Source organism: Arvicanthis niloticus, chromosome 22, assembly GCF_011762505.2.
Source record: "Arvicanthis niloticus isolate mArvNil1 chromosome 22, mArvNil1.pat.X, whole genome shotgun sequence".
In the NCBI taxonomy this organism is placed as follows: Eukaryota; Metazoa; Chordata; class Mammalia; order Rodentia; family Muridae; genus Arvicanthis; species Arvicanthis niloticus.
The window spans coordinates 12,001,888-12,027,478 of NC_133429.1; the positions used below are offsets into that span (position 1 = coordinate 12,001,888).

The 25,591-nt window shown below is 38.1% G+C and overlaps 1 protein-coding gene across 3 annotated transcripts; it reads left to right on the forward strand.

The window, feature by feature from the left end:
• Positions 1–24,899, forward strand: Nup37 (nucleoporin 37). Of its 3 annotated transcripts, none has more exons than XM_076919900.1 (10): positions 3–88; positions 1,185–1,402; positions 6,467–6,591; positions 9,192–9,264; positions 11,258–11,352; positions 18,793–18,883; positions 21,148–21,329; positions 21,659–21,709; positions 23,536–23,629; positions 24,639–24,899. In XM_076919900.1, the coding sequence occupies exons 2-10, from the start codon at positions 1,247–1,249 to the stop codon at positions 24,750–24,752; spliced, it is 981 nt and encodes a 326-aa protein (XP_076776015.1). In that variant the 5' UTR covers positions 3–88; positions 1,185–1,246; the 3' UTR covers positions 24,753–24,899. The 3 variants fall into 3 exon arrangements, with proteins under 3 accessions (XP_076776017.1, XP_076776015.1, XP_076776016.1); XM_076919901.1 differs by having other exon boundaries at positions 47–185; XM_076919902.1 differs by lacking the exon at positions 21,659–21,709 and having other exon boundaries at positions 1–88.
• Positions 24,900–25,591: the final 692 nt, after the last annotated feature.

Consider the following 25,591-nt stretch of genomic DNA (forward strand, 5'->3'; position numbering starts at 1 on the left):
TCGCCCTCCGACCCGGAAGCAGAGCGGGCGCCCGCCGCGGCGGCCCTTGGTCGGGAGAGCTGTGCCTAGGTCACCTCCCTTGCATTAGGTGCGTATGGAGCGCGGTGGCCGGAGATCGCCAGCTTGTGCTGTTTCCCCAGGGTCCCGTCCCTGTTCCCTAGAGCTCTTTGCTGTGACCTCGCGAGGTGGGAGTGGGTTGTCTCGGGCCACACTTGGGGGACACACTCCAGGGATTTGACTACTGTGCTTGTTCCTCGCCTGCTCGGGAGGCCCTGGGAATATTGACATTGGGCTTTAAAGACCAGGAGATGAGGGGTTGCCATCAAATCTAGACCTCAAGTCTCCTGCACGCCCTATACCTCTCTGCTTCACGGTCTTGTCACCTGCTGGTCCCGCGTAACATGTGTCCAGTATCCCTGAGATGGGACTTAATCTGAAAAAAAACCTCAGCAAATACTCAGGATTTAATGTGTTTGTTCATGGCCTTGGATGCCTCCTTTTAATTAACAACAAAGTAAAAATTAATTCGCACGTGAGAATGCTATTTCTACAGGGCACACTACCTGTCTGGCGACAAATAGAGGCTCGTGGCTGATGTTATAACCTTAGTAATACACATTACTTCAGAGCCTGTATTTTTGAATCTGCTTATTTTATTGCATGGGTTATTGTTAATTGTAACTATCCCTAGATGATATTAGCCTTCAAGGCTCTTAAACTCCATGTGTCTTTAGGCAGGGGTAGGACTTTCCAGTTCATCTGACCCTTGATGTTAAAAGTCATATAATTCGAACAAACAATGTAGCATAGTCCCGAGAAAGGCAAGTGTGCATATTTGTGTTTTCTCTGGCATTTAGGCCTAACACATACTAAGACTTTCAAATCCTCAACCTGTTGGTTAACTTGGCAAATTTCTTCATAGACAAAGAGGGGACTGTTGTTAGTACCAGCTTTTATAGAACTCTTGGGTGTGATAATGTCAATACAACATGTCAACTACAAATAGTCTCTCTGTTGCTTAATAATCGTAGGAATCTATTCTTATTAAATGTATTCATGTATATGTGTGTGTTAATGTAAGCAGAATTCTCTTTTGAGCTGCCTCTGACATTGCAATACCAGGCCCTATTGTAGTTCTTCTGTCGAATGACAAACACTTCTTAAATTTTCTTTGTGATCCACAGTTTTGTGACAGCCAATAAAAGGCCATTTGATTCTTACAACCGCTCAAGCTTTGGGATACAAGATGAAGCAAGATCCTACAAAAAACGCCGCCTACACCGTGGATTGTGAAGATTATGTGCATGTGGTGGAATTTAATCCCTTTGAGAGTGGAGATTCAGGAAACCTAATTGCATATGGCGGCAGTAATTATGTGGTTGTTGGGATGTGTACGTTTCAGGTTAGTCCACCAACTGCATGGGGTAACACTGAAGATATCGATAGATTGTGGACATGAAAAATATGTAGCTATTCTTTCAGCTAGAGATTCATAGTGGTGTATTCTGTTAAAGCCCGATATCACTGAGCAGGCGTGTATCTGCATGTATTAGAAGGGCCACTTCAGATTTCCCTGCATTATACTGTCACAGAAAACAAGGTGATACTGAAAAGCTACAAAATTATCTTCCGAAAAACGTCTAGCTTTCATAACTAATATTCAGCTTTCCTATTAATTTGCTTTCACACCTTGTGTATCTGCAGCAGATATTTAGATAACCATATAGGATTACATCAGTTCATCATAGCTTCCATGAGTTCTGTGGAGCCCGAGTGTCTAGACACTTGGTTTCAAATGACTATGCTTCATTAGATACTTAACCCCTCTTCTCTAAAGGTGAGGAATATGATGTTCAGTAAGGCTTGTGAGGGGTGGTGTGTTAGTGCATATAAAGTTCCCAGATGACATTCGGCAGTTTGTAATCTATAGATGTGTGTTTTCTTTGTGGTTGGTATGGGCAGTGGTGACAGTCATACCCTCATATTTAATCATCAAAGAAAAACTGCTTCCAAGAGTCCTCCTCCAATGTTTTCTCACAGAAACCTAGGGTACACATAGGAAACACTCAGCAATGAAGATTCACCACCACCCTGCCTTCCCAGAGTTTCATTTCTACTATTCTTTGTGTAACAAAATAATATTTAAGGACTATATTTCTATGACCCTGACCTAAGTTCAGCTGGACTGTCAGAATCGTAAGTCATATGTCAGGCAAGTGATGTAGCAATGTTTATTAAAAACTCTCTGCTGTGGCCACTCACCTGTTGTAAACGTAAGCAGCCGTAAGGTGGGCTTGAGCCTCCCTCGTTATTGCCGCTGCTTTCTGGATTAGCAGATGTGACATAGGATTGCATTTTCAAATGCTGACAAATACATCTACCTCTAGTTCAAGTCCAGTTAGTAAAAACCAGAGGAAATCAAGATGGGAGAAAAAAGAAGATGGAGAAAGCAGACAAGGAGACACAGGAAAATGAGAAGAATGTTTGTGTCATTCAAAAAACTTGTCCTTATTGGTCCTCAGGTCTGTGAATGCAACAAAATAGGTCTTATTTCCAAATTGTGTAAGGGAAAAAACAATAGGCTTTTTTCTTTGATTAGCGCATAGAGAATACAAATCATATTCAGGTCTTAACCTTAGAGGTGGCCTTAAATACACCTCTCCCGTTCCTCTTAGACTTTTCATTCTGCTTCAGAGATGTCTGGGGGAGTGCGTGACGAAGGAATGAGAACAAGTTTGAGACCTCATTTGAAATTCTGTTCTTCTATCAGACCCGTTCTTGTGTTTCTCTTCAAATGCAGTCAGTAGTTCATCCTGAAGAATTTAGTTCCATTACTTTCTGTTGGAGATCGGAAACAAGCCCCTGTTCTCCTTTGTCAGTTTAGACACTGTTGGACATTCGAATCTTCAAGCTCCATGTCCCCCAATTTTACACCTTGTAAGAAAAAAATGTACATTAAACCAATTTTCCCATGCCTATAAGGAAAAAAAAGCAATCTTTACTGTGGGATTATCAGGAAGCACTAACTACAGAAAACTGTGAGTTTCAGCTGAATGGTTTTTAGACTCTCATGCTGCCCTTTTACATATCCAGAAATATGAGTAAAAATGGTAGGCTTGTTGATTGCTACACATTTGTAAAAAAAAAAAAAAAAAAAAAAAGTCATGAGTGTAGTAAGGGCCAGGAAATTAGAGAGAGAGAGAGAGAGAGAGAGAGAGAGAGAGAGAGAGAGAGATTCTTGCCCTATCCCCAAAGAGAGTCTGAAATCAGTGCGCTCTTATAACAGCCTCGTTTGTAAAAGACCAAATAAGGATAAAAATTTTGAGTCTTATTCACTCTTCGGTAATAAAGAAGTCTGGTTGGGCTGGAATGAGAGCGTTAGTTTAGGCAAGCACATTTTTGTGGAGAAAACGAAACAGAAAGATACCTTAATCCTTTGATAACCAACTTCGTTTAACAAGTATTTATTGAGTGCTTTTTGTCTGCCAAACTCTGTTCAGATCCAAACATTGTTTAATAGATTGGACCAACTCAAATAAGGGACAGTTAATAAAGATGACTATAAGTCTTAAGACAATAGACTTAGAACTGGGAAGGGAGAGTTGTCACTCAGATGTTAGTCACCTGAATATTAACCCCACGTCAGCACAATGGGGAGCTGAATAGAGCTCCTTCAATACTATCCAGTTAGAATATTGTATGAGCCACGAGATAAGCTTAGATGTCATGATAACATAAACTCAGGACCAATGAGATGTGTTACTGGGTAAAGACACTTCTTAGCGAGCCTCATGACCTGAGATCAACTTCCAAAGCCCACATGGTGGGACATAGAACCAGCTCCTGAGGGTTGACCTCTGGCCTCAGTATGTGCACTATAGCACATGCACACAATGAAAGTAATTAAAAAGGCAGAATGAAGCCTAAATGAATATTTTAACTAGAATCCTTCACGTATGATCAATATAAAGGTTATCCTATACTTTGCCTTATGTTGATAGATTTCTTTGAGATCTTTGTACAATGCTCATTTTATACCTTATAAAGTAAGTATACATACCGGCTGCATTTCACATGCTTTAGGCCCTGTATGACTAGTAGCTATCTTATTGGACAACAGTTCTCTAGAAGTTGATAAAAATGTTTTTGATCTTTATTTCTCAGCATTGTATTCTGATTAAAAAGGAGATGGTGTATTTGGGAACAAATTTCAGAGCTATATTAAAAATGTTTAAAATTCCTCATGGAAGGGGAATTAGACTGGCAGTTTGACTGGTCACCTCCATTTGTCTGCAGTAACGGGTGCTAAGTCTGCCCTGAATGTGTTCACCTATCAGCTTGCTCTGGCAAGGTTTGCCATCACAAAATTCAGCTTATCTTGCATAGTTCCAGAGACAGAACTGGAGCATTAAATACAATTATGTGGAAACACTCTGGCTTACCATTGAGATCACTAATAGCCCTATCTGCTATTGAATCTGCTTCTCCCAAAGCAGCTACTTTTCTCATTGGAAGTGTTCAGAGAGCAATTTTTTTAAAAATATTTTTTCAGATGTTGAGTTAAAATGAAAGCACTAATAAGAGAGTTGCACTAGATAAACCAGCCTGGGTTAACTGACATTCTGTATGAGTCCTTAGTGAGTGTGGTGGGAAGGCCTACCACACCAAATCCCTAGAAGAGCTCTTCCCCCAACTTGGCTGTTCCTCAACCCCAAATTGCTGGAACCTTCTATAATAATTTCTATTACAGCAAGTTTTCCAAAGTCTCTTAATTTCCTGCCTATACAATACAGCCTACACCCCAAACTGAACCAAAAATAGCATTCATCTCTGTCTATACCACACACACACTGCCCTTTTCATCGGCTGGCTCAATAACAGGCAGTATTGCCAGGGGCAGGGCAAGTCTTCCTGTTAATACATAAGGCTTCATCTGTGCAGTCCCTGTGATTTCATTATTCCTAAGACCGCTCAGTAGTTCCATATCTAATTAACGAATACAGGCCCTGCTTTTCATCACTCTTGTTACAGTAGCAAAATAATGTGTTTTTATATAAAAATTCATTTTTAGGTTTGTCAAGTATGGAAAAATAGATCTAAGTCAGTCTGTGAAGTCAGCTATGATTAGGCTCTTGAACTTAATTTTAAACTGCTAGTGGCTGCTGCCTGGCATGTCTGTTAGCTGGTTAATTGTAATATACACAAATTTTGAAGTAAGAAAATTTGGCAGTGCTTTTTTTTTTTTTCCAATTCACTTCTTTGATTAATGGAAAACCCTTTTGTTAAGTTTACCTGGAATTTAAAGTTACATTCAAATAGTGTTTGAATTTTATCAAGACTTGGGTAGCATACCTGCGAAATGATTTGGCTGGGATCTCAAAAACTATCTTGGAAAAATCAATACATCTACTGGGGTTCAACAAAAGTATATATGAGAGTATACTATGAAACATGTAAAATAATAAATAAAATAGATCCCTGTATACGTATTACCTAGTCTGAGAATTAGGAGTTTAGCAGTTATTTTGGAAGACCCTTGAGTATCTTCCGTGTGTGGCTGGTTCCCTATTCTTACAGTATTATCACTATGTGCCAGTATACTGAATCAGTATACCTTTATATCACGTTCATGGTCTTTAGTGCAGTGGTTCTCAACCTATGGGTTGTGACCCATTTAGGGGAAGGATGGCTCTTTCACAGGAGTCAACGTAAGACCACTGGAAATCACAGATACGTATTACATTACGATGCCTAACAGTAGCAAAATTACAGTTATGAAGTAACAAGGGAAAAACCTATGGTTGGGGCTCTCCACAACACAATGGATGAGCTGTATTAAAGCAGTGCAGCATTAGGGAGGTTGAGAACCACTGGTCTAGTAGGACAGGTACATTGTAACAGCTCATGCATATATAATACTGTGTCAAAGTTAACACTGACTTGGAGGCATGCATTGCCATTCAAAGGATCTTCCACATACTTAAAACATATCTCTGTGCTCCACTATCTTCCTATCAGTTGATAGTTGATGTATAATTACTCATTTACCTAGAAGACTAATTTTGAAGCCATCTCATTCTTTTAATTGCTATGCAGTGTATTTGCTATTGAAAATAAAGTGTCACCTGGTGAAGGATACCAAGTTTATTGCTTTGCTTTACCTGTGTCTTTGTTTTTAAATGAGGCTTAACAGATTTTTTGTTTGTTCCTTTATATTTCTTTTGCCTCTCTCTGAGGATACTGGGGACCAAACTAGGACCTTGTGCACATTAGCCAAATACTCTACAGCTATATCTCAAGCCCCCAAATATTCTTTTTAATTCTATAAACTACTATAATCTCAATATCTAATTTTCTTTTGCACTCCTCAAAAGCATGCCTTGTGATAAATTATAGATTAAGATGAAATTCAGAGTATTTTATTGTTTGTCTTTATAACATTAAACCATTTGCTATATCTGTTTAGGAGGAAGAAACAGACATTGAAGGGATTCAGTATAAAACACTACGAACATTTCACCATGGAGTCCGAGTTGATGGCATTGCCTGGAGCCCGGAGACCAGACTTGATTCACTGCCTCCTGTAATCAAGTAAGTTGAAACATTTCAGTGCAGTGTTGCTGTCCTTCCTGGAAGGTGATCCCAAGTGCTCCATGCCTATTGTCCATCACCTTAGATGACTAGGTATGTTAATGTTTGCTGTTATTTAATAATTAATGGGTATTGTCTTTGTGGTTTAGATTTATGACTGTGACTGATGCTTTGACCATGTGTTTGGTCCAAACTACAAATCTCTTTACCTGAGTTCCATCAGAATCATTCACAGTCATCACAGACACTGTATGTCTTATTCTTAATTAAAGGGCTTCTAAGCCCAACAAGATAGCACAGTGGGTAAAGGTACTTGCCACCAAGCCTTACTGCCGGAGTTCACTTTCCAGAACCCATTTGATGGAAGGAAAGCTAACTAACTCTAGCAAGTCATCCTCTGACTCCACACACCCACCATTGTGTGTACATACAAGGACACAAAGTAAATGTGGGAACAATGCAGTGCTACTTTGTTAAAAATAACTGCATTTGTTTGAAACAGTAGTATAGCATTCTGATTCCAGCTGTGAGCCTAGGTCATATACTCATGTTTAGCATAACATTCATATCTAGTTTATTCAGTGGCTTCAGTTTTGATTAAAGCATTTTTTAAAAAATTGGTTTTGAGAAAAACCACGCACTTGTAGAGAACCTGAGTTCAATTCTCAGGATCCATATCAGGTGGCCCAGAAACCACAACCACAGTAACTCCTCAAGGGAGATCTGATGCCTCCAGATTCCACACATACCTACACAACCCAAGTTTTGACAAATGCGTGTGTGTGTGTGTGTGTGTGTGTGTGTGTGTGTGTGTCTGCATGCACATGTGCGCGGGTACATTCCTGCAGTAGCTGGTGGACAAGCTTGGATGGCATCCGTGGTGCAAGGGTCTCTCCCACTTAACACCTCCCCAGCACTGTGAGAACAGCACATGCCGCTACACCTGGCATGTTCACATGAGTTCTGGCATGTTCACATGAGTTCTGGAAATTGAGTTCAGCTCTTCACACGTGCACAACAAGCACTGCTTACCATCTGAGCACCAACCCCAGCTCTTCGTGTAGTTTTATAGTTCATATTCTTGTAATACACAGCCTTGCTCTGTCCCTCAGGAGCTCTTCATGCTCCTGCCCAGCTACGTTCATTTGGTTATCTAGAGTGCCAGATACCATCACACATGTCTTCTTCAGACATGCCCAGGGATTTGTTTCAGTGATAATAATAAATTCTATCAAGTTGACAATAGAGATTGCATCAACATGTTACCTTCCAAGTTTTCAGATGGAGTGCGTAGAGTTGTAGCCTGGCATCCTACTTGAGATTTGACCGAGTCTCTACTCGTTTTTAAATAGACTTTATAAGCTCATCTTTCCAGGGGTCAGCATCCTTGCTTTGGATACATTCATCTCATCACTCTTTGGCAGCATCTATGTTTGTGGGCAACTGCTTTAAAAAAAAATATACAACACTACTAATAAAATGCAAACCAGAATATGTGGCAAGCATCTTAACAAAACACTGAGAGTTGTCACAGTGTCCATCGAATTAGATGCAGCGGTTTCTCAAGTACAGTGTCAGGTGTCTCATTTGTTTTCTGTTGCCCGTTTACTTCCATAACAGAAAAAGAAAACGAGACTGTGTTACTTATATGTGTCCATGTTCTTTATGAGGGGTGACAAACTCGGACTAGCTTGATGACTTTAAGACTCTGCAAGCAGGCACTTCATGTGTAAGATTATTGTTTGAAGATTTCCTGCTTATCTGTGGCAGCAAATATCATGAAAGTTATACACAGGTTCTGTTTACTCATCAGTTTTATTAATATTTATATAGATACTGTCTGCCTCAACTCACTTCTTCATTCAGTATAGCTAAAAAATGCCAAAAGGTTGGATACCCTGATGTGTGTGTGTGTGTGTGTGTGTGTGTGTGTGTGTGCGCGCGCGCACACGCGCGCATGCATGCTTGCATATGTGTGATTATAGTCATATACATGCTCTATTATTTAGGAGTATTCTGAAATAAATAAAATTTCTTCGTGACTGCATAGTGGGCTCTGTATGTGACTGAGGTGCAACTTAGAATCTTTCATTGTCAAGTTTACATTTAAAAAGTTCTGGTTGGTAATGCAGTGGGGGTGGGGGCATGTTTGTTTGCCCTCTTCCTGACTTGCTGCACTTTTCATCTATGCTTGATTTTCTTTCTTAGTAGTGGAGCTCTGATTGCACATCTTGATTCAGTCTCTGAGGTGTTCTGGTCTCCTTAAAGGACAACTTGTAAACCCCTAATGTAGCAAAGATTCAGAGAAAGGTAGAGAATGCCATTTATTATGAAATTCTGTTTATGGTTGAAGACACAAACCCAGAATGTCCTGACACTTTATGCGTTCCAGAATAAAACATTACATTTGTCTCCTACTTTCTTTAATGGCTGTAAAAAATTTTTTAGTATAAACAGCAATAACCCCTGTGCCTGCCATCACCAATCCCAAAAGCGTCTTCATGAATTATGACAAGGTTTGATGACGTAGAGGCAAAGGTGGCATGGGGAGGACTTTAATTTACAAAGGCTAAACTTAGTCTGATTCCTTTTTCCTTTAGATTTTGTACTTCAGCTGCTGATATGAAGATTAGATTATTTACTTCAGATCTTCAAGATAAAAATGAATATAAGGTATATTGACAAGTATAATGAATATATCTTCATGTTAAAATATGTTCATATTCTTTGCTTATGAAATTGTACTTACCATGGTTTTAAATGACACTTTAATGAGCATTGGATTAGTCAAGAATTCTTAGAGGAACAGAGCAGAGGAATGAATGTATTTTATAACAGTAGAGTTATGATATGACTGACACAGTAGGAGCTGGGTCATCTAGCAGCAGCAGTCTGCATGCTGAAGGGCCTGGGAACCCTGGACTCTTCTGTCTGAGGCTTGACACCTCAGCAGTCCAGTCGGTGTTGAAGGCCTGGAAGATCCTGAGTGATCACATGGGCACTCTGATGTCAGCAAAGAACAGGCACGGTGGCAACAGCAGACGATACACAAGCTCCAGCCAGAAGTGAAGGCAGGCTGGCAAGCAGCACGGTTCTTCCTGGGACCACTTTATATCTGGGGCCCGCCACTCCGGGTGAGGGTCTTCCCTTCAGGCCAGAGGCCTGTGTCTTAGTTAATTCGAGATCCAGTCAAGTACATGATTATTATTCACCATCTCGTCAAAGACTACAATTTAGGTTTTATTTACTGTATTGTACACCCTAGTAACTAGGTTGCTAGAAGAATCCAGTTAGAAACTATGATATCACTTCCAGATGCTTGGAACAGCAGGTAAGAGAGGACTTTACAGGTGAGTATAGTGAGAATGAAATGAATGTAACTTCAGAAGAACAAACATTGAGTGAGGTAGCCTAGGCTGGGCTACACAGTGGTGGTGGGCAGAGTATGAGCATGATATATGCATTGATAATTACATATATGAACAATGCTGTATTGTCCTAGGTTCTCACAACACAGAAAAGTGAAGCAAGCCAGGCAGTGGTGGTGCGCAGCACACCTTTAATCCCAACACTCGGGTGTTGGGGGGAATGCAGGGCAGAGGCTAGTGGGTCTCTGAGTTCAAGGCCAGCCTGGTCTACAGAGTGAGTTCCGGGACAAGCCAGGGCTACACAGAGAAACCCTGTCTTGGAAAACAAAAAAGAAAAAGGAAACAGTGAAACACGTGAACCTAAAACCGTATGAAGGGTAGACCTGTGAGCTTTGCTGCAGTTATCATTTACAGTGTGTGCACACTCCTTGGGGGACTTTTTCAGTAGGTTTTTAGAAAACCAAATGCAGACCCTCTTAAGACCATAGATTCACTTCCTGTATTACAACTCAGTTCTCCCCATAGCAGGCAGGGAGCAGAACTCTTCCTCATAGATAAAGCTAGGTATAGCATCTGTCTGCCTCATAAGGTTGTGAGTACTGGTTGCGCTAATTCATATAGAACTTAGAGAACAATATTTCATACAGAGTAACATATATATGCACACACATTTTCTGTTAATAGTAGCTCTCATGTTGAGTTGAAAACGTATCATATTTTCATACAAGAATAATATTAAGAATGATATTGACCCTTGCAAGTTCCCATTAGTTCCATCAGAGGCCTAAAGGGGAATTTTGTGTTGATTGTGATGATGGGTTTTAGTATTCGCTATCTCCAATGCTTTCATTGAACTGAACAAATGCTTACAAACGTTAGAGGCGAACTTCATATTGTTCATATTTGCCAGGTGGCTGTAAGTGTGCTGAGAGACAGATACATAATACAAAGCTTAAAAAGACTGTCTCGGAAGCCCCAAAATATCTCAGCAACTTTAGTTGTTATTTGAGCTTTATGAGGTAAATGAAAAAGGCAGTGAGTGATATGAGGACAGATACAGTTAAAGAAAATAATGTGTTTTTTTTTTTTTTAATGCACACTAGAAAAGAAAGACTGAGTTAATAGCAGTGTTGAATGATCGACTTCTCTCCAAGATAGCCTTTCTCGGAAAGTGGCTATATAAATCATACTTTCAAGATGGCAGATTTATTAAACTATTATAGAAAAAAGTATAAAGTGAAGGTATTAGGTAGGGAAATCGTAGACTGGTCATGCTTCCTTACTGATCTCTCTCACAGGTTCTGGAGGGCCACTCAGATTTCATTAATGATTTGGTGTTCCATCCCAAAGAAGGCCAGGAAATCGCAAGTGTGAGTGACGACCACACCTGCAGGTATGTAGCAGTGTTACAGCCACACTTTTGTTCTGTCATTTTTTTAATAAACATTTTAAAAATTAAGACATTATAGCTTCTGTATAGACTCTACAGAATACTGGAAATGAAGTCTACTTCATTTAAGTTGTAGAAATTTCCCAAACTTGAGTTCCAAAACCCATAAAGTTTCTATCCAATTACTGGATACTCCCTTCTTCTTTATATGTACTCATGCCCTGTTCTTTTGGGATGTGAATATTTATTAGCATTACACACGCACACGCACACACCAGTAGATCAAAGTCTCCAATATTGGGCAAGCTCAGTAGGCTAATAATACAAGGCTGCTGTCATATAATGAAGTTATTTCTTATATCACAAAAGATAAGTTAATGTTTACTAATAAACTAGTAAAATAAAATTTACTAATGCTGACTGAGAGGGAACCTTTAGTGTCTTGACAAATCCTACAGTCTATAAAGTTCTCAGTGGATCCTATGGTCCCTTTCCCAGTTTAGAATAGACAGGATAAGTAGAACATTTTGATGGTGCCCAAAGCTATAGAACATGAACAATAAAAGGAAGAGCAGTGGTGTAGGCAAACATGAGCTGAGTAGCGTCAGGTCAGTAGAAGTGCCGGTTGCTTCATTTGCTTTTACAGGAGTGTGAACAAAAGCTCACCGGATGCACCTTGAATTCTCAATGTTTATAATGTTCTTGTAAAACCCTACTGATTAATGTACATACATCTATACAGCTACTAAATATTTAGTGCCTCACACTGATAGTAAATCCGATAGCTATTCCTTACATCTTTTGTCTTTATATAGTTTACTTTTCTGTTTCTTTGCTTTGTTTTTAGAGACAGGGTTTCTCTGTGTAGCCTTGGCTGTCCTGGAACTCACTCTGTAGACCAAGCTGGTCTGGAACTCAGAAATCCACCTGCCTCTGCCTCTTTAGTGCTGGGATTAAAGATATGAGTTATCATGCCTAGCTTATAATTAAAGATGTAGTTATAGTTATAGGCTATTATATCCATGTACTACCTGCTAAAATATCCATGTGAGGGACAGGAAAGATTTGTAGACATAACAGCCTAGGACCCTGAGGATTTATTAACCCGTTTGAATAGAGGCCTAAATAATAAACATACTATTTAAAGTAATAATTTTTGGTGATTCGGTTCTATAAAATTATGATTTTTCTAGTCAAAAGTATGTAGAATAATGACACCTGAAAGGAGAAGAAATGCATGTCCTTGCAAAGCCAAGGAGGAAGCTGGGTCCAGAAGAGAATTCTTAAAAGACAGAACAAACTTGAATCCAAAGTCCTTTAAATAAACTGAACTTTACAAAATTTATGACAAAAACTGAAAACCCAGGTGTGGTGGCACATGTCTATATTGGTTAATTGGGAGACTGAGTTTGAAACTTCCAAGAGCTGCTTGAGTACCCGGCTAGCCAAGACAACATCCCAAGACCCTTTCTCAACAAAGAAAAAAGTAGACCTCATTGTACCTGAGTACCCCATGTGCCAGACACTGCTAGACCTCTGCAGCTATGGCTCTAAGAGCAGAGCCATTTCTTCAGCCACATGTTTAACTGGTTTTCAGTGTTTTATTTTAAATATTTTTTAAAGTTTTTTACTTATGTGTAACTATATGCCCACATATGTGTGGATACCCTTGGAGGGCTGGAGAGAGTGTCAGATCCCCTGAAGCTCAAGTTACTTACAGGTGATTGTGAGCAGCCTAACCTGAGTGCTAGGACCAGAACTCTGGCCCTGCGCGGGGGAACCATCTCTCCAGCCTTTGTTTAAATTAATGGGTTAAGCTTATAGTTTCATAAATTCATCCATGCAGAACATCCTGTTCCTAGTCAGTGCCAAATCACATTCTGTAAGAACAAGTCAGATCAACAAATATTTATTAAACATGTTAGTATACCCAACACTTAGTATTTTGGGGGATACAAAAGAAGTAGATTCAGTGTTCACTATAATTACAAAAGCTGTCAGAAGGAAATCCTCCCCACCCCCAGCCTTAAAAAGATTAGATAAAATTTGACAGTGAAGAAAAAATTGATTTCTGCAAACCAAAAAACTCTTAGTGTAAAACCAATGTATATGAGACATGTAATATACCATCCACATTCTCTATAAAATATGAGATATTATAGATCTCATGTTCTGGTTAGGAATGGGAGAAAGTAAGGATACGACTTTTTTCTTAAAAGAGATAAGACTCATTTTAAATTTTCTATTACTCTTAACTTTGTGTATATGTGGGGTGGGGTAGTTGTGCATGTGAGTTCAGTACCTGCAGAGTCCAGGAGGTGGAGTTAGATCCCTGGAACTGGAGTTCCCAGGACTTGGGAACCACCTGATAAGGGTGCTGAGAACTGAGCTCGGGTCCTTGAAGAAGGACCTCTCACCTCTGGGCCTTCTCTAACCTCCTTTTTCTTGTTGTTGTTTGCTTTTGGGTTTGTTTTTATAAGTATGACCAAATAACTGGCTAGGAATACTAACTGGTGACTTAAGCTATTCACTGAGCCAGTAGTATAGTCTTTCAAAAGAATGTTCCAAGAAAAAATATCTCACTTCTTCTGTGTATCACATGATAGCAAGTTCTTGCCAGTCTATCTGTTTACATACATTTGAAAATCTCTTAGGATCTCTCATTAAGATGGAGTTTCTCTCCTGCTTCTTCAGTTGGAACCATAAAATATGTGAAATATTTTTAAATAGCCCTTGATGGAAGTAGCAAAGTGGAACCTGAGATCTTTCTGAAGATAGGCCAAGGCAACATTTCTTTCAGAAGAGTCAGCATTGAAGACCATATACAGGATGCCTAAATAATTCTAAGTATAGAATGAAATCAGAATAATGGATTATTTATTACTATGTTATAGTTACATCATTCAGGAAAAACACTACAAACTGGATCACATTTTCATACCTTTATTAATTCAGTAAGTGAATTAATGCTAATGAAAGAGAAAACAAGCACAGGTAATTCTTGGTTTTAATTCCTCTTACTCTGTGATTAGAAACCCATTTCTTTCATCATTAATATTGCTAGTATATAAAGTTATTGCTGCTGCTTGTTAAGTAGACTTCAGTATTTAAAAAAGATAATACTCAGTTCCAGTGTTAACTTCAGAGTATATTAGAGAAATCTGACATATATTGACATACCTTTTGCAAACTTCCTGCTTCAAATTATCATTCCATTTATTATCTCTACTTTTAAGGCTGTCAAAGTTTTCTACAGTCTAAGCTATATAAACTAACTGTACACCACTGACAATATGTGTCTTCAAGATTTGACAAGTTTAGTTCCTAGGTTTGGGCTTTCTATGACAGAGCCCCACCTGAACTTTGCCCTGAAATGCCAGCACCATCTCCTGTGTTAATGCTGAGTCCTTTTGACTCACTCTCTTTTCCTAATGTGTCCTCAGTAAAGAATATACCACTGCTTTCTTTAATCAGCTAACATAAGAAGGGACGTCCTCATTTTGCTATCACAACAGAGTCAGTGAAAACTGCATTGTCAACACAAGGGCATGATAAAAATGCCTTCTCATCCTTAAAACGACAGCTCTGCACTGTTCCCTCTGTTCTTTCATATCTAATTAATCAGCATGCCGGTTCATGTGATCTAGTTGTGTCTTTTAGAAGTACTGTGGTTTGTGTTTTGGCTTTACCCATTAGAGAATGCCAAATGGATACAGATGTATCACTTAATGTTGTCCATTCCTTCTTTTGTCTGTTGTTTAAGACAGTTGCTAGCAGAAGTGTCCTTCTGCAGCAACTCTCTAGCAGACAGTGAGCTGCCAACTGAAATAGACAATAAACAAATAAAAAGAACAGTGTATTACGCAGGAAATTCCCTCTGAGTTCTCAAACAGAGTCTGCCACCGATTGTCAATTGAATAACCCTCGAAAATAGCTGTGGTGTCTCCTATGCCAACACACACTCTGTGGGATCTTTTAATTAATTAATTATATGAAAGTTACATCTTAATACTATATGGTAAGGAAGTTAATATTTTATGAAAAGCACTCATAATGATTTCAGCAAGACCCTATAAAATTAAAGGAAGTATAATTCATAAATTTAGATGAAGTTAACTCTTCATTCTTCCATGTTACAGCTAAATCTAAATTTTGTTTTCAGGGTGGTATTGGCATGGGAATCCCTTGTTTTAATTCATGGATGGTATTGACATGGGAAGTTTCTTGTTTTAATTCATGGATGGTATTTGCATGGGAATTCCTTGTTGTAATTCATGGATTAAAGGTATTGGCATGGGAAGTTCCTTGTTATAATTCATCCTGGGTAAGAACTGCTGTTGCCTTTTCTTTGACAATGGCACTGTATCATCCAGTTCTCTGATGCCTTTGGTTCATTACAGATTGGCTTCTTTAAGACCTTAAAACCTTCACCTCTAAATTTAATTGGAAGCATTTATAATTGAACCTGATAGATTTTACCCTGTACTTTATAAATTGCTCATTTCTTTCCGTGCATTTGATTATGTGTACTGATAGTGCTGTTTTTTGTTTGTTTGTTTACCTTTGAGGTGCATGGGCTCTAACCTAAGCCCTTAGACATGGAAGACAAGTGCTCAACCACAGTGGGGGAGCTCCCTGACTACACCTTTCTCAGTTTCTAGTATACCTGGTGTTTTCTTTTTTAAATATCATTAACATATTTGTTGACAAATAAATTTGGAACTTAATAAATAAATTTGTTAATATCTGAATTTCCAGTTTCCAATATTTTCTTGTTTTTTACAGGAAACCCTCCTATCTGACATGAACTAGACCAGTAGTTTTTTTAGAAAAGCAAAAAGCTATAAAACCATCTGAAACATGCCCACCACCTTATTTTAATGCCGAGTATGTATATGAAAATTCATTTGCCAAGGTTTTGATGGTAGGGCAAAGCTTTTTTTCTTAGCTTGTTAACCCATTAATGGCTATTAGAGCATCTGTGTGGTTGTGTGAAAATGTCTTAACAAAATTGCACGATGTTCTCCACTCACTTCAGAACTCTCAGTAGGGTCCACCACAACAGATATGCAGATTGTTCTCAAGATTTTAGCAATCTCCTAACAGTAATCAAAAGCATTCGTGAGGATTTCTCACATTTTCACACAACCCGAAGGTGAGTAAAAGAAGCCAGATCAAAAGAAATACATGCTATGTGGCTTCGTGTGCTATTAACATCTAAGCTCCCTCGTTAGAAGTCATAGTAGTGATGCCTTCGGCATTCCTGAGACTGAGGACACAGCTAAAACAGAGCTCAGGTGACGTCAGTGAGAAGACTCTGCACTGTGTACTAAGATTCATGCACTGTTTGTATGTATGGTCTACTTCATACAGGAAAAGAAGTGTGACTTAATCAGATGGGCTTAAAGATAGAAAATACATTGAACTTCACAAAAGGATTTCAGAGGACATAATTATGGAATCTATCAAAAAGGGAAATAAGACATAACAACTTAAATTGTACCATCTGCAGCTAATTTAGTTAGGATAACTTATTTTAGTCCAATTTGTTGTATTTTGCATACTTAGTTCTGAGATTATGTAACAGTTGGGAATTACTGAATCAGTGTATAATTACAAACCATAAATCATTGTATCCTAGTCCTCTGAAATATAATCCATATGACCCTCCTCATGCTTGAGCTAGCTCTCTTTCTTTTAAAGGCTCATCAGGTTCTGATCAGGATAAAATACTGCTTAAATTAGACTAAACTTTGGTTCCATTAACCCTCAATCTACTTAGTTAACTGGCTTATTTTCATAACTATCTCTCTATTTTTTCACCTCATCATCTTCTGGATTTGAAAGGGGGGAGAGAACCATGAAAATATTGGTGTATGTATTTGTCCAATTTGTATAATAGCCAATAAAAGTCAAATTCATTTTAAAATAAAAATCAAAAGAATGGATATTTCAGTCCCCCCTCTTATGAGAGCCATTGAACTGAGAAGACAAATTTCTGCTCTTCCAATAGTGATAAAATATATGCTAGCCCAGTACTTCATTATGGAAATGGCAGCAGAAAGGAGATTCAGTTGTCTTAATGTCTAATCTCATTCTAGGGACTGAAGGACAAGAACATAAACCCTTAATGATTTACTTCTTCAATTAAACCGTAACTGTCTCCTTCATATAGGGAAAAGTGTCTTTTAGTAAAAGATATGATTTTAATATTTAATCAAGTAGACAATCCTCAGACATGTTTGCTATTTCATATGTTACTATGATATGTCAAATTTGACATCCTATACCTTTTAGGAAAAAAACTTTGCCTACTTTTTTTTTTAAACTTCTTTACAGTCCTAAAGAAATCAAGAACTGTAAAACCTACAAGAAAAAAGGAGAAATCCTCATGAATGCTTTTGATTATTGTTAGGAGATTGGTAAGGTTGGAACCCAGAGCCTCGTGTATGCTAAACACACACTCCACAGAACTATACCCCTCAACTTTGAATGTGTTCACTTGAGGACCAGAATGCTGAAGGCACTTTGTTACCCATCAATCATGGAGCTTCTGTTTCCTGCCATGCTAACTCTGCTCAGCACAGTGTAACAGTGGCTGAGTGAGAATCATGAGCTAGCCAAAAAGCATAGTTCCCAGGGATAGTCCTTTGACATCCAAGTGCTATGCCCGTGATTTCTGATTAAAAGGCGTTGAGATGGGGGGTGGGTGTGGGGGGGGAATGAGGATAGGGGATGCCATCTGAAGTGTAAATAAAACATCTAATAAAAAAAAAAAAAGGCGTTGAGATGAAGAGCCCTATTTGTGAGTAAGTTGATGCTACTTGATAGACAGTAAAGAACCAAATGCTGCTTCTTTGGCCCATCTTTAACCTGGCAACTGTTAAGCATAGCCAACTTGTAGGAGAAAACACTAGAGAAGCCAGCCAGATGAGAAATTGCATACGATGGGACACAGAAAAGTAGAAGGAATAAGTGTTGTGGGAAATGGTTATCCCATTAAATGCCTGTCACTTCCCATTTCTAGCTTCTTTATGTGTTACTTTGAAAATAGAAAGGCTATATGGGGGAAGGGGAGAATAAATACCTTTGATAGGAATAATTGTTAATTGAAATGACTTATGTAGGCTTGCAACCTGATTGATGGCCTAGAAACATTGATTTTGCTTACAATGAATATATAAATAATTAAGTAATATGGTAACTATGTTAGATTAATTACAAAATGTATAACTTTGTCCCCATAATTAAGCATGATAAAACTTAAATTCTGTATGCTACTTTTATATTTTCCAACAACAGTATTTTTTCTCAAAGATGTTTATTAAATACAAATGAATGTAATAATATGTAGTTAATGGCTTTAAATACATTTGTCAAAGTTTTATTTCTTTTATTGGTAGTGATGTATCAAGAGTATTTAACATCATACTCCTTTGTTAGGATTTGGAACTTGGAAGGAAAGCAGACAGCTCACTTTCTTCTTCATTCTCCCGGAATGAGTGTATGCTGGCATCCTGAGGAAACGTTCAAGGTTATTATCTATAACTTAATTTTTCTTTACCAAGCTTAAAAGACACACAGTGTAATACCCATATTTTTAAAGGAAAGAACCAATGGCTTTCTACCTCAAACACAAATTAGTACAATTGCATTTGAGTTTTTATAGAAATAAGTACTTTAATAGTTTCCCTAAAATTGTTAGCTTTTTTGCAACCATCATTTATATATACAGAGTGTGCTCTTCCTAGCCTTTGGCAGATTAGAGCCTAAAAACTGGCATTCAATCTAGTTAGCAGTATGTATTAAAAAAAAAAAAAAAAAAAAAAAAAAAGGAAAAAAGTTAAATCCATGCATATGAGCATATATAAACAAGAAGTGTCAGTGCCGTAAGGCACATGTGTCCTATATTAGTGCCACTCAAACTAAAGCTTTCTGAAGTACTAATGGGTTTTGAATACAATTTAGCCATAATTCATGGTGAAAACAGGAGCCATTTAACAAGGTTTCTCGTTTGCCAGTGTGTTTTCCTAGAGTTTGAATGCCTTGTGTACCTCAGAGTCAGCCCTGCAGCATCTCCTGCAGCCATATCCTCCCACTGGCTCCTAGGTTTCATAGACCTCTGATGACCTCATGCTCTCTTCATTTCTCCTTTCTGCCCTCAATTTTGTAGAAAAGATAGAGTTTATTGAGTCTATCTGCCAATGTACAATGTTAAGCTTTTACAATTACAGTTACATTATGACAACTTAAGCTATCTGATTTCTACCTTTTATTTTCAAATGTTTGGATATATTTTCCTTTTTTGTTGTTTGAGCTTCCTTAAAATTAGAATACAAAGGAATGGATTTCATTATTGGCGTGCATATTTTGTTCTTATTGATTACTGTATCCCACTGCCCTTTCACTGTCTTCCTGCCATCTCGTTGGTCCTCTTCCTGTCCTCCAGGACCTCCATCATTCCTTCATGTCACAGGTATTCCATTGCCCTCTGATACTAGAATACCCTTTTTTCTTCACTTCTCATGGTCCCCTTTTTAGTTTCATGATGTGTGTGTATGTGTGTGTGTTTGTGCACGTCTGTGTGCATGTTCATAGATGTGTCTAGTGATTACTGCTACACTATTCAGAATAGCTAACATATAGTCTGGATGTCCATAAGTAGATAAAGGAAATATTGTATATGTATGCATACAGTTGGATTTTGGTATTTAGCCATAGAAAAAATTAAGTCACAACATTTGCAGGGCAGTAGATGGAAATTGAAACCTATGCAAAGTAAATAAGTCAGACTGATTCTTGTGTTTTCTCTAAGGTTCGGATGCTAGATTTTAACTTTTATATTAGAGTATATATACAGGAGATCAACAGGGTCATGCCTCTTTTAACTTTACTTGTACTTCATAATTATAATCTAACTCCATAATTTCAGTTAGTTATTATACTCTCAAATTGCCACCAATACATTAGAGAATGTTTTCTCCTTCATCCTTAACTGGAAACAGTTTTCACATTGTTGACTGCCTATTTCTTGAAGCTAGTTCTGATAAATACTTGGGCGTGTGGATGTGCGTGTGTTTGTACATTCTGTTTGTGATTTGTTTTTCCTCTTGTAAATAATTACAAAGCAAACTCCAAGCCATTGAACACATTACGTATCAGAACTCAGGCTTCTGATGCCGCTCCCCACTCTTTCCACTCTGTCACTGCTACCTCACACTTCCAGAATGTCTGCAGCTTTAAATCAGCACAGTTAGACGACCATTCTCAGAAACAAGGGTCTTTACACGGTAGATAAAGCATATTCTTTGGATACTAGCTGTTAATGCCCTGTTCAGCATAGTTGGAGAAATCTTGTTCATTATACTATGACATGCTTTCATAAGTCTAAGAAACAACTTTCATATTGTAATTTTTTAATTGGGATTTATTGTATAAATATATGCATTTGGTTACATATTTTGTATATTAATAACTATTTAACATCTAAAATTATTGGAATCATTTTAATTATTAGAGTTTTATAACAAGGAAATAATGAGTTACTATTAATAGTCACTCTTTCTTGATTTAAGAGTTCAATATTTACTAGGTACTTGTACAACAAGCTTATTGGTACCCCTGATACTTACATTACTTCATTTCCTATGTATTTGTTTTCTATTTGTGATACGTATGTGTGTGTATATACATATCTGTGTGATATATGTTTATTTTATGACATTGAATCTCTGCTTCTTTCTCAAATTTAGCTACTGAGATACATGTAGAGTTTTCTTTTTTCACCCTATATTACAGTTAATGGTTGCAGAGAAGAATGGAACAATCCGGTTTTATGATCTAATGGCCCAGCAGGCAATTTTATCTCTTCAGTCAGAACAGACACCATTAATGTCAGCACACTGGTGCTTGAAAAACACCTTCAAAGTTGGTGCTGTTGCAGGAAATGATTGGATTATTTGGGATATCACTCGGTCCAGGTAGTTATTTAGTATGTCTGTCTATTATATTACATAAATGTGTTGTCAGATGACCCACTTAGCCATTCTTGTACATGTAGGCCTCCATGTCCAATGAAAACACATGTCTCCTGTAGAAAAAGAGGAGAAATGCTGTCCCCGTATTGCCCCAGAGTAGTTCTAAGTCTTGCCCATTGTTTGATATCTATTTCCAATTGATTGCCTACTTGGAATTTTATTACAGCTTAAATTTATTGGGCTCCAAAGAGAAACACCCTTAAAACCTTCATTCAAGTCCATCTACTTGACTCTAACACATAATTTGCAAAATGCAAACTCTTGTTCTTTAGTTATCCTCAAGAGACAAGACCTGTTCACATGGACGGAGCACACTTGTTTAGGTAATGTACTCTTTCTGCTGGAGTTGTGTGAACGCTCGATTTGGTGGTATTCCACTGCCAGAGAACTTCCCAGCCCTCCTCTTTACATTGGAGTTTGGGAATTGGTTCTCCTCTTCTGTCTGGTTGCTTTATAAGGGTTATTTTGCTTTCCCTACTGAGTTGTTGCTTTGTCTTTTGCTTTAGGTGAGCAGGACATTTATTTTTCAACCACTTAGAAAATGTTTCTAATTCACAGAAACCATGTAGCCAGTCTACCAGTCTACCTCATGGTCAGGATGGGTTGTGCTGCTCTGTACAAGTTCACAGGGACCCATGTGTACATACAAATACCACTGTATTTGAAACACAGTCATGCCAACTAATATATATTTTTAATATGCTAGTTTCATGTTATTTTGTCATGTTTGGGTTTTTTATTTGCATTAACATATCTTGGTTTTGTCATTTTATTCCACTGTATAGTCATTAAGCAGCCTTACATAACAGGAAGAGCAAAAAAGACCGAGAACAGTGAGGCATTTGTAATTTGCTGTTTCAATTACATCAAATATCCCTAGTAAAATGAGCAGGACTCCATTATTATTAAGAATGAAATATATTCATCATAGTATTAAAGTTCCATAGATTGGGCCTAGAGAGGTGGCTCAGTGCTTAAAGGCCTTGGTTGCTCTGCTAGGTGACCCAGGTTCAATCCCCAGCACCCACATGCAGCTCACATTTGTCTGTAACTCCAGTTCCAGGGCTTCTGACACCCTTACACAGACATATATGATGCAGGCAAAACACCAATGAACATAAAATAAGTTATATATTTAAAATTTTTTCATAGATTATTATGAAGTAATCCAAATTTCAGAAATATGATCAAATAATGTTTTTGAAACCAATGAATCATGCATGGTCTGTATTGTTAAAAACTTAGACTCAGTGCTGGGGCTTAGTGGGTAAGAACACTTATACAGGTCTGAAGACCTGAGTTCAAAGCTCCTACCCTACCCCATCACTGGAGAGTGCAGACAGATAGCTCCTAGGAGCTCACTGGCCTGCCAGCCTATAGGGAACGGTGAAGCTGTGGCTCACTAAGCGATCAGGACAAAAAGGAGCCGTCCATGGATGTTGGATTGCTACGGCTTCCTTATGCCAGTTGTATCTCAGCCCTAGAATGGAACACTGGCCCAAAGAACACAGCTCAAATTCAGTTGCTACAGACAACAGAAGCACTGTTAAACCGTGATGTCTGAGACCAGGTGATTTATTATCAAAGAATTCTTTTTCTTTTTCTCAAGCCTTGTCACCACACTGACAGTACAAGTCATCTGTCAGGCATCCACTAGCACTCGCTGACTTAGGAAAATACAGCGACCAAGATACCTTGAAGGCTTTGATATTCTAAGTGGCTATCATCCCAAGTGACTTAAACATGTGTATCACACAAATTTAAAAGAAATATCAATAAATGGAGCTGGAAAGATGGCTCAGCAGTTAACACTGGCTGTTCTCCCATAGGATCTAGGTTTGATCTCAGCACCCATATGGCAGCTCACTCACAACTGTTTGGATCTTCACAACCTCTGTACATGGCGGATGCCTTGTGTCCCCGTCTGTAGATGCCATGTTAACCTTGCATGATTTTAGCACATAGTTCAGCATTCAACAAATGTACAATACGAGAAAGTGTTCATGGCTACATAAACCAGGGGTCTGCATGGAAAGTCATACTAACAAATTCAGGATTATGGAATTAGTACTTTTACACAGATGTAGCCTGTTTTAGAACATTATTGTCTGTAGGACAGTGCTTACTGTTATGCTTTCCTCTCTCTTAGGTGGTCTGCCATTAGTGAGAACTTGTTTGCAACCACTGGATATCCTGGGAAAATGGCCAGTCAGTTTCAGATTCATCATTTAGGACACTCTCAGGTAACATGGAAGTGTTTCGTGGCATTTCTGAATACCTGGTTTTCACACAGGGTTTGTTTACTTTTCTATCCATAGCTCCCAAACTGACAGTTACTAACTAAAAATACTTATGTCTGCTGTCTGCATAAACTGTAAGGTTTTTTTCTTTCAATGTTTTAATCACCAGTAGCAATAGATTTATTTTTCTTCAAAATTAATGTAAAAATCATATTTTATCTGTTTCATCTGCATTTTATCTTTCATTTAAGAATATTAATTTTGCTTGCTTAGTTTATGTAGACTGCAAAAATTTTTGATTCTGGACCATACCCATTATTTATAGGTAGCTTAGATTTTCATTCAAGTCAGGTACAAATAAATAATGTATATTTTATTACTATGCTTCTGCTACAAACATAGTTTTCAATACATTTCATACTTTTTATTTTAGATTTTTAATTTTACGTGCATGAGTGTCTTGCCTGGGTGTGTGAATATGCACCACATGTATGCCTGCTGCTTGCAGAGGTCAGAAGAGGTTATAGATCTCCTAGAACTGGAGTTAGGGGTCGTTGTGAACAGCTGTGGGGGCCTAGACTTTAAACCCTGGGTCCTCTGAAAGTGCTCTTACCACTGAGCTACCTTTCTAGACCCAGTGCTTGTTTGTAATCATCGTTTAGGGGCTGGCAAGGAGTCACTGCTTTGCGATTATTTCTCTGCACACGTATCTCACAGAGGAGCACCTCTTCTGTCTGTTTGAACTCCTGCCTACCTTTGTTGCACTGTAAAGATGTCTCCTCTGTGATGCTGCTTCTGTCTCTCAAGATAATAATCTAATAAGTAACCTCTTTTACTATAAGTGATAATAATTATTTCATCAACATTTACCAGCACTTATTACTTATTAAATGTAAATATATTTCTTTTTTAAAAAAAAAATACAATAGTTTTCTTTTCTTTTCTTTTTTTTTTTTTTTTTTTTTTTTAAGTTAATACTTCACTATGCTTCTTCTATTCACATGTTTTTCAGCCCATCCTCATTGGCTCTATAGCTGTCGGATCTGGTCTTTCCTGGCATAGAACACTCCCACTGTGTGCAGTTGGAGGAGACCACAAGCTCTTGTTTTGGGTGACAGAAATATGATTTTCCTCTGTATTTTTGATCCTATGCTTTGTATTTTTAGTATATATTTTGGAAAAATCCTTATTTTTATATCAAACATACTGTATATCTAGAAATGCCTCAGTTGACTTTTCTGATAAATAAAATGATAAAGACTTCTTGGGAAAATGTGTTCCTCTTGTGTCAGGGTACTTTTTGAGCTACATTTTGCTTTTTTTAAATTTATCTCCTTTCTAACCCTTACTCCACCCTAATCCCTTCCAATCCTCCAACACTAGGTAGGAGAGGAAGGCTAGAGGGAAAGGGGTTAGATCTCTGTAGGCTACTTCCTGCTGGTTAGGACGTCAGGTTCCTTGGGGCAAGTCCAATCCTCTCCTGTCAGGCTATCCAGTTTCTTCTCCCTCTGCTCGCAGGGGAAAGCAACAGCTGCCACAGGCCCTCTCCAAAGTTCCCAGAATTCCAAATGTAAACTGTCTGCCCCTTTAATCATGCCCCTTGTAGTGCACCAGGCAAATCATAGTCACCTGCTGTGAAACAGCCACTTACCCCACACCTGGGATTCAAAAAAAAACGTATTCACATAACTAGGTTTTTAATGAAACCAAAATTCTCACTATACTGTTGTGCCAAATGTGTGTACAGATGCCCAGATACTTTTAATCATCTTGTATCAACTTAACAGCTGTATTTCCCAGCCTCTACACTTTGAGTGTATATATACTTTTCCTAATTTTCAGAGGTAAGAACACTTGAGAACCCAGAAGGTAATCAAATATTTGAAAATTGTCATCTTAAAGTTATGAAGTGATGTAAAAACAAAGTTAGTTGTATTTAGGCATTGAGTTTGGGGACATGAGTAT